At 40.8% G+C, this 17044-nt stretch overlaps 1 protein-coding gene and 1 long non-coding RNA gene across 4 annotated transcripts in view; one reads left to right on the forward strand and one right to left on the reverse strand.

Moving 5' to 3' along the window:
• The window catches only part of SNX25 (sorting nexin 25), a 152294-nt gene extending 136389 nt beyond the window's left edge, over positions 1–15905 (forward strand). For 2 of the 3 annotated variants that reach the window (XM_051833125.2, XM_051833140.2), the window contains exons 14-19: positions 3103–3267; positions 4821–4938; positions 10191–10257; positions 13973–14154; positions 14601–14701; positions 15305–15905. In XM_051833125.2, the coding sequence (XP_051689085.1) occupies positions 3103–3267; positions 4821–4938; positions 10191–10257; positions 13973–14154; positions 14601–14701; positions 15305–15388 (717 nt within the window). In that variant the 3' untranslated portion in view covers positions 15389–15905. The remainder of the gene's footprint in view (positions 1–3102; positions 3268–4820; positions 4939–10190; positions 10258–13972; positions 14155–14600; positions 14702–15304) is intronic. The other variant, XR_011386313.1, reaches the window with a different exon arrangement.
• Positions 1832–13277, reverse strand: LOC138848483 (uncharacterized). Its single transcript, XR_011386316.1, has 2 exons — positions 6057–13277; positions 1832–2250 (listed from the first exon to the last, which is right to left on the reverse strand). It is a non-coding gene; the product is annotated as an uncharacterized lncRNA (long non-coding RNA).
• Positions 15906–17044: the final 1139 nt, after the last annotated feature.

Here is a 17044-nt window from a genome sequence, read left to right on the forward strand (position 1 = left end):
GAGGAAAAATCAGTTATTTGGGGTAAGCTGTCATTCTGAAAACTTGCTGGTTTGCTTTTTTGTTTTCACAAGTCGTGAGATTCTCATAATATCTTTAGTATTTTAAAAAAAATTATAGTCTACCTACAAGAAATACATGTACCCTAAGTAAATAACTCTCCATTTTCACAAACTGAACACCATCATGAAACTAGCACCCAGTCCAAGAAACTGGTGGATACCAGTGCCCTTCGTGCTGCCTTCCCATCACTGCTCCTCCACCAGAGCTACCCACTGTCCTGACTTCAAGCGACTTTTACTACTTGAAATTGCTTTTGAACTTCATCTAAATGGAATCATAAAGATTCCTTTGTGTCTGACTTCTTCCACTCATTGTTCTGCATATGGGAGGCATCCATAGTGTAGCTTTAGTTGTAAGTCCCAGTGCTTCATAGCAACTCATTCCCAGTGCTGCATAGATTTTTCATTGTGTGAACCTACTACATTCTATTTTTTTTTTAAATTTACTTTATTTATTTGAAAGAGTTACAGAGAGAGGTAGAGACAGAGAGAGGTCTTCCATCCACTTGTTCACTCCCCAATTGGCTGCAACAGCCGGAGCTGTACCGATCCAAAGCCAGGAGCCAGGAGCTTCTTCCGGGTCTCCCACGCAGGTGCAGGGGCCCAAGGATTTGGGCCATCTTCTGCTGCTTTCCCAGGCCACAGCAGAGAGCTGGATCAGAAAAGGAGCAGCTGGGACTAGAACCGGTGCCCATATGGGATGCTGGCACTGCAGGCCAGGGTTTTAACCTGCTGCGTCACAGCGCTGCCCCCGCCCCCACTACATTCTAATCATTCCATAGTTGATGGATATTTGGCTAGTTTCTAGTTTAAGGCTCTTACAAAAAGCACTGCTGTAAACTTCTAGTGGTTGATGTTTGGTGGGTATATGTTGGCTAGTTCCTAGGGATTAGGATTTTTCAGTTTTAAATTGGTTGTAGCTATTTTTATAGTCTCACCCTCAGCATGTAAGGGCTCTGGATGTTGCCAGATGCTTACTAGAGGCTATATTAAAACATACTGATTGAATCAGATTTGCATATCATAACTAAAATAGATATATTTAAGCCAGAGTTGCCTGGGAAGTATTAATTTCATTTTATCGTGTGTGTGTATGTGTGTGTTGTGAGTAAGTAAGTAAATTTTCCTCAGGAAATAAAATCATTGGAAAAGCTGTTCAACTTAATTATGTCAGGACTGGGGCAGAGAACCACTAATGTTTTAGTGCTCCTAACAGGAGAGAATTTAAAACTAGAATATTACCATTTTTGTTGCTGACTCAGAATGTCTAGCAGGTGTTACATTCACTCCAACATTGAACCCTGTTAAATAATTCAGATGAGTTAAAGATGATGTTTGTGAAACAAAAAGGTATATTTCAAAATGCAAGACTTTTAAGCCTTGGATATGGAGCTCAGGACTCCTTCAGCTGATGCTTGGGTTTTCTCCTGGCCTCTGCTGTGGGGGTTGGGGGCAGGGGGTCCTCTGTTTGGTCCTCCCAACCCTTCAGCTGCTTTGCCTGGTGTGTTGCTGGGACTGCTCTACATTGCAGGGGTGAGGGAGGGTGAAGGGATTGTCAGTGCTCTTACTGGCTGGCTGGGGTGGAAGTGGTTTGGTGAGTTCTGAAACAGTGCCTAGAGAAGTGGGCCAACTGGTGCACTGCTGGTATGTAGTTTGGATGGAGTTAAGTGCAAGAATAATCTGTAATTAAGCCAGATGCAGCAGTAGTCTCAAGTGGTCACTTACCATTTAATTAAAAGGATTTTGAGTCAGGAAATAAAAGTTTCCATTATTTCTCATTTCCTTAAAGACTTTATTTGTGATCAGCACATTTAGGTAGGCTGTATAGCAGGCTGTAATTTCAGGTATCCCACACACCACTGACAGGAAAAGCAAGATGCAGAATGACTCATCTGAAAGGCAGATATTGTTAGGTTCACAGGATCTTCCAGAAAAAAGGATTCCATTGAGTTTGTTTTTCTGAAATGTTTATAAATGACACATGGCACTTGCTGCTGCCTCCCATCATCCCCTTTCCCAAGGCTGAAGCCGGAGCTTCCCATGTTCAGAGCAGTCCTCTGCAGGATCCATGGAGGTGACTACCACTGCATGATGATGGTGTGCCTTGGGCCCCTTATCTGCAGTCTGGAGATACTGGGCCCCTCCAAGATACTTAGGGAAGGCCTTTGGGGTTGTCAGGTCATTTGCCATCTGAAAAAACAGGATGTGAACGTCATGGACCAACTCCCTTGAGCTTGGAGCCTAACCTCCCCTACCACTCCAGTTTCTGTCCTCAGAAGCATAGTCAGCTTCCCAGTGTTCATTTCCCCAAAGGGGGATACATCGTCAATGGATGACAGTTCCCGTTGGTTTGTTTATTCCTGCACCCTATGTCTTATACTGACGCCCAGGCATTCTTGTGGTCACATTGTTAATTTTACTGTCATACTGTAGCACTTGCTTAATGTATAAACAAATTGATTTATGGTCTGCTTTTCCTGTTCCTGAGGCCAGATAAGTACATACAGAACTTGGGAAATTTTCCAGCTTAAGGCCAGTAGAGCACTGTTTGGAAGGGTGTAACATGAAGCTATTACCTGGCAGACAGTGCCACCGTGTGATAACCCAGAAGGTCTTTGTTTGAGTTGATATATGGAGTCTGGACGTAGCGATAAAAAAAGTAGTGTAGTGGTTTTCATGTGTAATTTGCCCCAAAAATTAAGTTATTCAAACACAGATAAATGACAGGTATGTTGTGCCTCAAGAGCAGTGGCTCGGGAGACCTGTGAGCCATAAGCAGATAGTGCAGAGTGGAGCGAGTTCTGCTGTCTGCACGGTGTCCCCCATGCGCAGTGAGGAGGGCACTACCACTTAACCTGGAGCGTTACGTTAACTGGTTGTGTGGAGATCACTGAGAATTCACCTACATACAAGGAAAAGAGAAGCGAGTTTAGGTTCAGAATAATGATGAAAATAAATGCATGACACAGTCAGTTCCACCTTGTTTGCCAGCTCCCAGTAGCACAGCTTGCTGTAGGAGTAATGAACCTCTTTCTTCCACAGAATATACTTTCAGATGAAAGACTGTGTCAGAGCGAAGCACTTTATGCCTTTTTGAGCCCTTCTCCTGACTACCTCAAGGTTATCGATGTGCAGGGGAAAAAACCCAGCTTTTCATTATCCTCATTTTTAGAAAGACTTCCTCGTGACTTCTTCTCCCACCAGGAGGTGAGCCATCTAAAGGTCGTGCCATTTTGATTGCATATGTCTTAGCAAATGTCTTCTTAAAGGCTAGGTGAAGTTACAGCTATTTGATGGAAGCATACTACTAATGGGGGAAACAAATGTGTCCATTTTCAGTTATTTTCACTGTCATATTTTGGGACACCTGCTGGGAAGAGATGATACAGAAAGAATAAGTGAAAGAGACTCAAGTTCTGATGCTTGTTTACAGCCCTTATCATGACTGTTGAGGAACAGGTTTTTTTTTTTTTTCTTCATACTATTCTTTGAACTCTTTACTTAGTGTAGAGTTAATCTTATGAGTATAAAGTTAACTGAAAATAGATATTTGTAAAAAGTAAGAATGGGAATAGGAGAGGGAGGAGGGGGAAGGGTGGGAGCATGGGTAGGAGGGAGAGTAGGGTGGGAAGTATCACTGTGTTCCTGGATCTATATATATGAAATACATGAAATTCGTATACCTTAAATAAATTTTTTAAAAATGCTAAAAATAAATAAAAATATAAAATGAATCAAAAAAATGTGGCTGGGAAGTTCTGTAGCAGCCCCTGTACACAAGGTCGGGGGGCCAGTCCCTGTGAGTGGGGAGCCAGCATGAGGGCTGCCACTGTGGAGGAGCTGGACTGGCATGAAATGTTCAGGAGAGAGGGATGTGTCCATGTAGTGGCAGCCAGTCATTGGACTGCTGGGGAGGATTTTTGTAGTGCTCTAATAAAAGATAAGGCAGGTGATAGGAGGTCAAGGTTCACACCAGGCCAAGTTCATGGGGAACTCCTCCTGCCTCTGTAAATCTCAGTGCTTCCTCTGCTCACTTGATGTCTCCCAGTTCCTGCCTCTGCCCTCTGCCCTCTGCCCTCGGCCCAGTCCCACCACATCTGCTTTGACTGCCCTGCAGGCATTAGGGTGAACTTCCACAGCTGTCCCTCCCCTGCTGAATGTCTGTCCCTCTGTGACAGCACTTCCTCCTGCTCTGTAGACCCAGCTGCTGGAGTATCTGTCAGCCTCCCCAGATAGCTGTGGGCCGCCCAAAGTGGATCCCCCTCACTCATTTGCACTTGCCTGGAGACTGCTATATAATGAGTTTTGGTCCAAAACTTGCCGATATGTGCATCAGGAAATGAGACCAGATGAAGCACACAATAACAGCTTGAATGAGAGCTTTTCAAAATAACTTGGTACTCTAAAATGCACATGTTTTAAACCAACAATGAACCTACAATCATGTAAGTTTTAAAACAAAATCTACAGTTTTTAGAAAACTTATTAGCTACTGATTTTCTGATTATTGATACAGTGACAAGTTTTATTTAAATGAGCTTATTTTAAATCCTGAATAATGCCTTAGAATCAAGCTCTTCCTTGTTGTTAGAGCATTCTGTCCTCCATGTTAAAAATGACTGGATTTCTGCATGAGAGGTGAAGGATTAGGTAAGGCTGAAATGTGAGCAAATAGTTTTGGAATTTACACTAAAAAGCGAGAACAACTCCACGATTGTCTTTCATAAGTGATCTGTTCCCTGTGACTGCTGTGCCCCCAGGAGGAGACGGAGGAGGACAGTGACCTATCAGACTATGGTGATGATATGGATGGGAAGAAAGACTCCTTGGCTGAACCATGTTTCATGTTGATTGGGGAGATTTTTGAACTTCGAGGAAGTAAGCCTCTTTGTCATTATTCAGGGTATTTGCTGGTTAATTAGTACACACACAGAATATGTCCCTTTATTCCTGAAATACAGAGACATGTATTCATGTTGATACATCCATTCATTCACCAGATACTCTTAAGGGCCAGTCAGATACTGTGCTTGGTATTGATGATATACCCATAGGACAGACTCACCCTGCACCATGCTCCTCTGAATACAAAAGGTAGAATGCCTTGAATTTTGTTCTGCATGACTCAGCATAGTTTCATTGTCTGATCACCAAAAATTATACCAAAATTATTTTGCAGGGCAGAGGAAGAGCCCTGTTGTTGAAGGTGGGGTTTTGTGCTAGGATGGTATTGACGAGGAATACAGGAATGTCCCAGCCCTGTTTTCCACTGCCTTTCTTCCTCTGGATCAGTGGTTCTCAGTGGAAGAAAGGAGCTGCACATGGCATGGGATAATAGCACTTGCAGTTCTCCTCTGCTAACTCTCTAAGTGATGTAAGAATGAACATACAGCTACATTTCCTATATAGGACCAACTCAGCCTCCCATGCCTCAAGGGAAAAGATACTAAGCTGAGTGGACAAAGCCCAGGACATTGATGAGGCAACATTTTACTGACTGGTGATTTTACAGTATGGTGAAGTCTGGAGGCATTTTGGTTGTCAGAGCTTGGGGTGAGTAAGTACTACTGGCATCTAGTGGTAGAGGTTAGAGCTGCTGATAAACACCCTATAGTGCATAGGACAGCTCACACAACAGAGCTGGCCTGCCCAAATGACAGTGATGCTGGGGTTGAGAAATCCGACCCTGGTGATTCCTGAAGGTGATACACTTAGAAGAAACAACAGCAAAATGGAAGTCAAAATTCATTTTATTAAGATCTGCACACATGCCTGCTTTGGTGAAAGGTGAACCGGACTACGTGGCCTAATCTTGAGTCCTGAACAGGACACCTTCACAGTCCTGCATACTCTGCCTCATGAGACTAGTGTCCTTGGTCCTACCCAGAGCCCCACTAGTAAGCAGAGATATGGTAGACGCCTGCAGGCACACCTAACTTCCAGGATGAGGAAAACGAGAAGGGCAAGGGTTTGTGAAGCACATGAATGCCACCGACCTGTAAAGTGTTGTCCCCTGAATGTCCTGGGCTCTCCGCATTCAGCTTAGCATCTTTTCCCTTGGGGCAAAGGAGATAGACAGGCTAAGGGTTGATTCTATATAGGAAGTAGGGCTCTGCATTCCTTCTCATGTCACTCAAAGAATTACTGGCTCAGGAAAAAAATTCCAGTGCTATTGTAAACCTGAGCATGTCTACTGTACTACTCAGTCTATAGTAGGTGATTGGAAAAATGCCTGCCTCACATAGGTGAGTCAATAGACAAAAGGTTAACTGTCAAATTAATCATGTTTTGTCACGGAACTTTTTCCTTCCTTAAGCCAAACCTAAGAGAATTATAAAATACCAAATTCTGAGCTGCAGGTAGAAATTTATGTATAAGGGTATTTGTTCATTTTAGCTAATTTCAATAATGAAATAATGAAAACTAAGGTAAGTAATGAAATTAAGATAATCTTCAGAAATGGAGGATAGTTAAATTATTTAAGAAATACACATATAATGGAGTATCACCCAAATGTTTCAGCCTTCAGATGAAAAAGCTGTAGCCTTCCATGCTTTTAATACTTTAAGATATATACTGATGTTTCAGTTATTTCAATATAGACAAAAAAAAAAAACAGTACTCACCCAATGTCTGAATTCCTCAGTAAGATAGGCCTCACCAAATTGCTGGTCCTCCTGTTTTCTCTTGGAGCGATAAGAATGAAGCAGCGCTGTGCTAGCCTTGACAGCATGCCCTTTGCCACAGATGTGAAGAGATTAAAAGATGTGTAGATGCGTCAGAGCCAGTCACGGCTAGAGTGGGCCTCAGCAACACCCTGTCTTTGCAGCATGCACTTCCTCCATCTCAGGCCTGCTCACATGCCTATTTGGTTTTGCTAGTGACATTTCAGAGGGGAGTAAATAGAACATTCTTTATAATGAGATGTGATAGATTTGCCATCAGCAAAATCCTGCTACTGCTGTTGTAGCCTCTGTGACTCTGAACACATGAGACTTTGGAAGGAGCGACAGAATGGGGCTATTTTGTGAGAGCGTGAGGGCTAGGGGCTGGGGAAGGGTAGAGAAAAGTAGCAGAGCAAGGAGACGTTAGTGGTGGGAGAGAAACTGTAGCTCAGTTTTAGTTCCTGCTGTAGTTTAGTATGCAGAAAAATGCCAGAAACAGCCATGTTTAAAATAACCACCGGCGGCCCGCGCCGCGGCTCACTAGGCTAATCCTCCGCCTAGCAGCGCCGGCACACCGGATTCTAGTCCCGGTCAGGGTGCCGGATTCTGTCCCGGTTGCCCCTCTTCCAGGCCAGCTCTCTGCTGTGGCCAGGGAGTGCAGTGGAGGATGGCCCAAGTACTTGGGCCCTGCACCCCATGGGAGACCAGGAGAAGCACCTGGCTCCTGCCATCGGATCAGTGCGGTGCGCCAGCTGCAGCGGCCATTAGAGGGTGAACCAACGGCAAAAAGGAAGACCTTTCTCTCTGTCTCTCACTATCCACTCTGCCTGTCAAAAAAAAAAAAAAAAAAAAAAACAAAAAAAAAAAAAAAACAAAAAAAAACAAAAAACAGCTGTCAAGCATTCTTCCCATGGTTGCACTGGCCCTCAGACCTCATTCAGCCCTGGAAAGGCAGAGTGAAGGTGTCATCACTGACACGCATGCTTTTCCCAGCCCAAATACCAACCTAAAATGAGCAACAGCGTCTGGGCCAGGCTGAAGCCAGGAGCCAGGGACTCCATCCTGGTCTCCCACTTGAGTGGCAGGGACCCAACTACTTGAGCCATCCTCTGCTGTCTTCTCAGGAGCATTAGCAGGAAGCTTGATTGGAAGTGGTGCAGGTAGGACTCCAACCAGCACTCCAAGATGGGATGCAGATGTGGCAAGTGGTGGCTTAACCCACTGCGCCACAACACTGAGCCTAAGACTTGATTTTTTTTTCTTGAAGGATTAATACTGTTTTAACTGGACATTTAGATACATTTAAAAAGTTAGAAATGACTTTGAAATGTCTTAAACCCTAGTACCAAGTCTGTGTTGGTTATTGATGTTTTTTGTGTGGCTGTCCTTGTACAGAGATGTTTGTAAATTTGCTCATTTGAGGTTTCCTTACTAGGTGCAGAGGCCCTGAACTCAGCTCCTGAATTTCTCTTTCCTCATGTGTCAGTACCAAGCATTTCAGTGGGTGGAGCTTAATATGTAAATGAAACCAGTTTGTTGACCTCTAATATCCTCACAGTGCGTCTTTGCCTTCTTTTGGTTGATGCACAGATTTCATACTCATCAGATGTGTCTCCATCCAAGTTTGGATCTGTAGAGCTTGTCGCAGTGCTTTTTTCTTTCTGTTTTAAAAGATTTGTTTGTTTATTTGAAAGGCAGAGTTAGAGAGAGAAAGGAAGAAAGCAATCTCCCATCTGTTGCTTCACTCCCATAATGGCTGGGTCTGGGCCAGGAGCCAGGAGCTTCATCCAGGTCTCCCAGGTGAGTGGCAGGGGCCCAAGTACTCAAGCCATCTTCCACTGCTTTCCCAGGTGCATTAACAGGGAATTGGATTGAAAGTGGAGCATCTGGGACTTGAACCAGCACTCATATGGGATGTTGCCAGGTGGTGACTTAACCCTCTATGCCACAACGTAGTTTCCTGCAGTGTGTGTGTGTGTTTTTTTTTTTTAACACACAAAGACCTTCAAATCAAAAACAAAAACAAAAACACAAAAGGGAGGAAGAAAGCACATGTTAACACCATCCTTTTACAAATGAGAAAACTGGGAGTCCCAGGGGACGCCTGTCCACCTGCCATCAGAGGTGGGCCAGGAGACTGCTGAATTCACACCTCGCTTAAGATTGTGGAGCTTTGCAGTTCACTTTCTTTCCGCAAAAACAAAATCTGTACAAATGCATGATGATCAACAAACTGCTGTTCAAATAACAGTTAGTCCCATCAACCCATTAATATTTCAAAACATTTGTCAACGTTTGACTACAGATGTTTCTCATTCAGAGTAATGTGTTAGAAAGTCAGGTTCAGCAAGCCAGCCAGAGATCTAAAATAGCAATTCGACACTGTCTGCTAGTGAAAAACAGACGTGTTGTCAGTAGCCCAGGGACATGTAAAGTAAAGTATTACTTCCACTTGCTGGCTCAGCTGTTGTTTAGGCATTAAAAAGCTGTCCAACTCTTAGGTTTCATCTTGTCATTTGCTTAGTAGAAAATGAAATTTTAGATTTTTCCTGAGCAGAAGTTTGCTAACCTAGGGACGAGTGTTGTGGTACAAGTGGATTAGGCTGTTGCTTACGATGCTAGCATCCTCTATCAGAGTGCAGAAGAAGATGGCCTGGGGCTGGCACTGTGGCACAGCAAGTAAAGCCACCGCCTGCAGCACCGGCATCCTATATGGGCACTGGTTCAAGTCCTAGCTGTTCCACTTCCAATCCAGCTCTCTGCAATGGCCTGGGAAAGCAGTAGAAAATGGCCCAAGTCCTTGGGCCCCTGCACCTGTGTGGGAGACCTGGAAGAAGCTGGTTCCTGGCTTCAGATCAGTGCAGCTCCAGCCATTGCAAACAATTGATGGAAAACCAGCTTTGGAAAACCTCTCTCTCTCTCTCTTTGCACCTCTCCTTCTCTCTCTGTGTAAATCTAACTTTCAAATAAAATAATAAAAACTTAAAAAAAAAAGAAAGAAACAGGCATATGAATGTTGCCTAAGCCTTTCCTTAGCAACATCTTAATTAAAAAAAAGAAGAAGAAGGTGGCCCAAATACATGGTTCCTGCCACCCACGTGGGGAGACCTGCATGGAGTTCTGGGCTCCTGCCTTTGGCCTAGACCATCACTAGCCATTACAGCCATTTGGGGGAGTGAACCAGCAGATGGAAGACCTCCTCTTTCTCTCTACCTCTCCTTCTTTCTGTCATTCTGCCTTGCAAATAAATAAATTAAAAAAAAAAAAAAAAAAAAAAAAACAAAGAAAAAAACTGTAGCTTTAGAAGTTTGTGGGCCTAGACTCAAAGTCTGTTGGTATCATAGCCTTGTCTTGATGTTAGGACACCGATTGAGTTAAATGGTAAGAATTATGCTTTGAACAGCTATGGAAATTTCATAATTGTGCTATCCTGTGATAAAAGTTTTCCTCTGATTTATATTTTAGTGTTTAAATGGGTGAGAAGAACATTAATTGCTCTTGTTCAGGTCACTTTTGGAAGAACCATCAACAAGTGAGTTGTATGAAATTGATGCTTCAATGGCTTACTTTTTGCTTTAATCAAAAGATTGTCTGGTATTGTGGCCAATGATTTAACTGAAGTATTTTATTTACCTGTACTTTTTATTTCTGATTTGTTTCTAAGATTGTCTAGGGGAGTAGATTACTGAAAGAATTTTTTCCACAGGCCGCCCAGTGAGTTAGATGATAGAAGCATGAGCTGGCTCCAACATTTTGGCTGATGAGAGCTGAAATGGTATTCCATAAAGTTCCCCCCGACCATAACTGGTTTGAGTATCTTGCATATAGTGTTTTTATCTCAGATGCTAGGAATCAGGGTAAAGTTTAGACTCTAAACCAAAAAAAGTAGGATGAGATTATATGCTAGGTGTTTACTTACAGGGAAACATAAACCATATGTTAACTTTTTTAGAGTTGGAGTAGCATTAAAATGTTAATTCTTCTTGTTAATATTTGAGTATCTATTGGGGATGTGTATCATGTAATACTATATAAGCCATATGAATATACTAAACTATATTATGGTACCTATATATAAAAGTATTATATGTACATATACATCTTTCACAGAATGTTCTAGGTTCATAAAAACTGAACCACAATTGGATCATTTATGAAAGCCCTGGGTCTATTATTAAGAAGTTGCAGTTAATTTAATTAATATTAATTGATGAGAAATTATTTGAATTTTTCATAAGTGCAAAATCAGGTAGTCAGTAAAAGTCAAATCAAGTTATGTAGCTGAGTTCAGGCCTGAAGGGAGCCTCAGAGATGAGTCTAACTCCTCATATTGTTGGTGAGGAGACAAGCAAAGACAGCCAGTGCCCTGAGGTCAGCAGACTGCTCAGCAGACCCAGCCTGGCCTCTTGGCCTAGTACCTGCTTCCTTCTGCTGTGTCTTTTGTTGTCTCTGTGCCTGGAACTTGGAAGTGCTATTATCAGTCTTTAAATAGTAACTCTGTACCCAGAATTCTTCCAGAGATAAACATTATGACTTCCTGAAGAATAGGCATGTAAGTCAACTTCTAGAAATAATGGAGAAAACATCGTGTGTGTGGCAAAATAAGTTTTATGATAAAATTATCAGATATTTTTCCAAATGAAAGATTTAGCTGTCAAACATGTAATAAGAGTGATGAGGGTTCTATCAGACAAAGCTTATAAATTTTTATAGGAGACATTGTAAAGAGCATTTGTTACTCTTAGTTATTGCTTTGCAAATAGAATATATTTTCTTGTCATAAAGAAGCTTACTTCTATTTTATTTCTAAGGTTTTAAAGAAATAGTTGTATTCCCCATCAGATGCTTATTTGAGTTAGTATTGTATGCTTTTGTTTTTATCAGAGAAATGGAATGTGTAACTTACGGTTTTGATCTAGGCGAACCGCTGTAGTATTTACAGACCTTAGATAAAGAAATTTCTAACATGGCCTTATTTTTCTAGTATTCAAGACTTGGTAATTTAATTTCCTTCTCAATTGCAGCAAAGCACATATACTTTCCTTGCTCCTATTTATGATATTGGCTCTTTATTACAAAGAGAGCAGCTGAGTTTTGTGAGTGGTAAATATGTTTGGCAGTTATTTTCATGGGCATGGAGAAGAGGTGTTGTGCACAGAATTTCCAGGCTATTCATTTCAGTGGGATTTTATCAGGTAGCGAACTATGGAGCACCTGGGCCTTTGCTATTTTTGCCTGTAGCAGATGATGACACATCATAAAGCTAAGCAGTAGCACAGCACAGATACAGCCAGATCTAAATGTCTGAGGAAAAATCTACAAAGTACATTTTTAAACTCTGGCTCTGAGAGTTGTTTTTTACTTTGGTATACTGGACCATCATTTATTTCTAGAGCTCCCGTTTTCATTGGCACTAACTGCTCCAAATGGGCCACACAGTACTTCCCAATATGTAAAAACAAGAACTGAGAGACAGACAGTAGCTTGCAACTACCCTAACTGTACAGAGCATTGCAGTGACTACAGTTTTCACCTTGCTTCAGAAGCTTCCCACAGGTTTTGGCTAAATAGAAAGTCAGATATAAATGGACACAAAGTACCAAGGTGATGAGCTTTTGGTTAAGAGTCATTTATCAAATTTTAAGTTGTAACTTGAAATTTTCTTACTACATTTCTTTCATGTAGTGCCATTGGGTAACACAAAACAAAAGTACAGAAAGAAAGCATGATGTAGGCATTATGTAGATTTTTGTTAGAATGGTAGGCAGGCAGGTAGGCAAGTTCTTTCTTAAAGCAGAAGTTCCCTTTAAATTCATAAAAAAAATTGTATTTGATCTAGGTCTGAATTGTAGAGTTCTAAACAGTGTGGGAAGTATCTTAGGAGACAAGCAGTTACAAACAGAATTAACATTATAACTTGACTCATAGAGGAGTTCAGATATTCAGTCAGCAGTAGTGACTGATTACTGTGTGCAAGGTACTAGACTTGAAATACCTATATAACATACTATTCTGAAACCTTAAATCATCCCGTTTAAAATCGGGTTGGAAAGTTAAATTCTTAAAGAGCTTTTTAATTTGTTACTACTCCTGAACCAAGTTTGAAGTTTCAAGTCTTCTTGGCAATAATAGTCTAAGAGGATTGATTCTTTTCCCCTTTTCAACAGAGAAACTTCCCCCTTCCATCTCACAGCCACTCTTGGAATCACTGAATTGTGTCTACTTGTCTCATGACAGTAGAAGACCTGTAATTGATTAGAATTTGACCGGTGACTAATGAAAGTCATTGTGGGAAGACTTGGGGAGCCAGATAAAAGCTGCTCATGCAGAAGTGCAAGTCAGGTGTCTGCCCGGTTGTCATCGCCATGGAGACCTGCAGTGGGCTGTCCAAAGGGAGGCGTCTGTTTTCCTGACCTCATGTACACAAGAGGCTTCCTCTGCATCATGTTTGCTGCTGCATCACCTGCACTAGCAACACTAAGAGACAGCTTCAGGGGCTCAGGGAGGTTTCCCAGGTTGTTGTTGTTGTTGTTGTGTGTGTTTTTTTTTTTTTTTTTTTTTTTTTTTTTTTACAGGCAGAGTGGGCAGTGAGAGAGAGAGACAGGGAGAAAGGTCTTCCTTTGCCGTTGGTTCACCCTCCAGTGGCCGCTGCGGCCAGCACACCGTGCTGATCCGAAGGCAGGAGCCTGGTGCTTCTCCTGGTCTCCCATGGGGTGCAGGGCCCAAGCACTTGGGCCATCCTCCACTGCACTCCCTGGCCACAGCAGAGAGCTGGCCTGGAAGAGGGGCAACCGAGACAGAATCCGGCGCCCCGACCGGGACTAGAACCCGGTGTGCCAGCGCCGCAAGTGGAGGATTAGCCTAATGAGCCGCAGCGCCGGCCTCCAGGCTATATGTGGCCTTTCATTTCAGTTGCAGAAATCAGTGTTTTAAAATACTCTGTACAGTTAGGGTAGTTGCAAGCTACTGTCTGTCTCTCAGTTCTTGTTTTTACATATTGGAAAGTACTGTGTGGCCCATTTGGAGCAGTTAGTGCCAATGAAAACAGGAGCTCCAGAAATAAATGGTTGTCCAGTATACCAAAATAAAAAAAACTTTCAGAGTCAGAGTTTAAAAATGTACTTTGTAGATTTTTCCTCAGACATTTAGATCCAGCTGTATCTTCACCTACCCATGGATAATGCCTTTTGAGAATAAAGTGTAACATTCTAAAAATCTTCATTTAAAAAATATTTTTCTCTTAAAAGACAAATCCGGGATACAGTGAACTGGATTTTCAGTGAGCAAATGTTGGTTTACTACATCAGTGTTTTCCGTGATGCTTTTTGGCCAAATGGGAAGTTGGCACCACCGACCACAATCAGAAGTGAACAACAAAGTCAGCAGACAAAACAGAGAGCACAGCAAAAGCTACTTGAAAACATTCCAGGTGAGGCTGGGTCCTTCTCCTGACAGTGTGGATACAAAAAGGGGGTGTTGCTAACCCTATTAAGATGTTTTTCATTTCTATTTCTCAGGAAATATTTACAATGAAAAATATAAAATTTTTTTCTTTTAAGCCATGCATTGCTACTTGTTAACAAGTTATATTAAGAATCCTAAGAGAACTTCAGCACAGATAATAAATTTTGTGATAGCAATCTTGCTAAACTGTTTTAAGATGCTTATTTTTAGGGATATATTAAGCATTGTAATTTGCATAAATGCTTTATGTTGAAAATTCTGAAGTTTCACTCTAAAGTTTTGAGAGAATTGACCTTTTGTGTTCCTTATGCTTTGGTGTTGTGTATGTGCCATGTAATATCTCCTTCACTGGGTATCTGTGCATTGCTCACTGTCGCAATCACAGCATACAATATAAACTCAATTTTCCAGATATGCTTCAGAACCTTGTTGGACAGCAAAATGCCCGCCATGGCATAATAAAAATATTCAACGCACTGCAAGAAACAAGAGCTAATAAGCATCTGTTGTATGTGAGTAAATGCAAAGCTCCCAGAGGATGAATGAGTTCTTGGATTTTGTTTCTGTCCACATATTGGGGTAGACTTTACTCTTTGTATTCTTAATCACGCCTGTTTAATAACTCTGTCTCATTTTCTCGGCATCGATATTATTTGTTCATTTGGTTGAGAAGAATAAAAGCACCCCAGTGGATGATGGATGTACTTTCTCATTCTCCCGTACTAGTTGTCTGTTGAGTTTTGATGCCACATCCCTGCATGACTGCTTGGTTTTCTTATTGCAGCCAAGCAGACTGTTTCCCAAACATCTGATTATAATTATCAGTATTAAATATTAATAATATTATCAATATTAAATATTATACGAATTATCAGTATTAAATATTAATATTAATTAAATATTATTAAATAATTCTACGGTATGTTCCCATGAAATAAGTCAGTCTGTTGGTAAATGGAGTTTATACAGCATTAATTCCTTTTGCTTGAGAATCATGTGTTTACTAAAAATAATCTTAGTACAAGTAGACTATTGTCATAAATGTAGGTATGTATTTTGAATAAGGCTTTGAAGGAAAAAAGAACAGATTTTCCTATGTTTTTTTCTTGGTTCAGGTGCTGATGGAGTTGCTGCTGATTGAACTGTGTCCTGAGCTGAGGACTCATCATGCAGACCATCTCAAAGCTGGCCAAGTTTAAGACTGCACAAATAAACCCCCAGAGAAATGTCTGTGTCATAATAGACATGAAACATTTTCCTCTTTTCCGCAGAGGGCTTGACTGAGAAGCATACGGCTTTTATTTTAGTTACCTCCTTCTAGTTTTATGAGAAATAAGCAGAATTAGGAGGAGGGGGAAATAATGCTGTAATAGGTAACATGAAGAACAATCCTTCTGTTTATTGATTTTTTAAATTTAAATAATAACAAAGTTCAATATACTGATTGAAATACAAATGTTAATATGTGATAAGAACCTAGGAAATATTTTAAATATTTATGAGAACAGTTTTGTTTTAAAATGAAGAACTATTAATATTGTACAGGTAACTTCCTCACTGAGGATTCTGAACATTCCTGTATTATTTCATGTGTACTGAAGAACATTGTTGTGCAATGCTTTGTGTAAAGTTATTGTGAAAATTTTATTGTTTTTATTTTTACCAAAGATTTCCCATAGTTTGAAGCATTTGAAGCAATAAAATACAAAAAATGAATCACAGTGCTCTTTGATTTTTAAGATACTTACATCTCAGAAAAACGTTTGAAACACTTTGGGCAGTTCAAATATTTATTGAGTGCCTTTTTAATGGAAAACATTGTGCAATTAAGTACTTAAGCATGGATGTATAAAGCGTGCTCCCTTTCTCCAGATATGAAATAAACATATGAAATAATATGGTTTTTCATGAATGAAAAGAGCCAAATTAGTGCTTAAAATGAAACGTTAGGTAGGTAAGATGTGAGCTGAACCTTGGATTAGGCAGGAAAACAGAAAAAAGAGAAAAAGGCACTCAGGGAGTTTAGGTACTGGATTCTATCATCGGCATTAAGGTAATTAATGTACAGATTTTCTCTTGCTGTTGATAGTGAGGCCATGGCCAAGTTACTTAACCAATTTTCCTAGAGTTTATTACCTATTATGCAAAAATAATAAAATACTGTCCCCCTCAAATTCCAGAAACAAAGCAATTGTAAGGTAAAAAAAATCAGTTTAATTCAGCAAAGAATATATACATAAAAAGTGGCATAGGCTTTATTATGGATATATCATACCTGCTATGTTCTTGATAAGAAACAAGTTCTGAAACATGAATAACTAAAACTTAGCAAAACAAATTTTATATTTGAAATTCTTATAGTTAAAATTCTTTGATCCTTTTTGCAAACCAGGATCATGTTTGACCCTTTGGAAAGCCCAGTTATTTATGTGGATAAGAATTATTCTTTGAAGAGATATTGAAAAGACAACATAAATATAAAATACATATTCAAGGAAGAGAAGCAGTATAAATTTGCCAAGCCAAAATAACTCATAACAGTTACTGGAAATATCTGTGGTATGCATAACTCAAACTGTAGCTGTTAAATGATTACTGTAAATGAAAAAAGTAATTATTATTTTGACTCCTCGATATTTCTGGTTTTGTTTTTTTTTGGTTTTTGTTTGTTTGTTTGTTTGTTTTTTGACAGGCAGAGTTAGACAGTGAGAGAGAGAGAGAGACAGAAGAAAGGTCTTCCTTCTGTTGGTCCACCCCCCAAGTGGCCGCTACGGCCAGCACGTTACGGCCAGCGCTGCGCTGGTCTGAAGCCAGGAGCCAGGTGCTTCTCCTGGTTCTCATGCAGGTGCAGGGCC

The sequence above is a fragment of the Oryctolagus cuniculus genome, chromosome 2, assembly GCF_964237555.1.
Source record: "Oryctolagus cuniculus chromosome 2, mOryCun1.1, whole genome shotgun sequence".
Lineage (NCBI taxonomy): Eukaryota > Metazoa > Chordata > Mammalia > Lagomorpha > Leporidae > Oryctolagus > Oryctolagus cuniculus.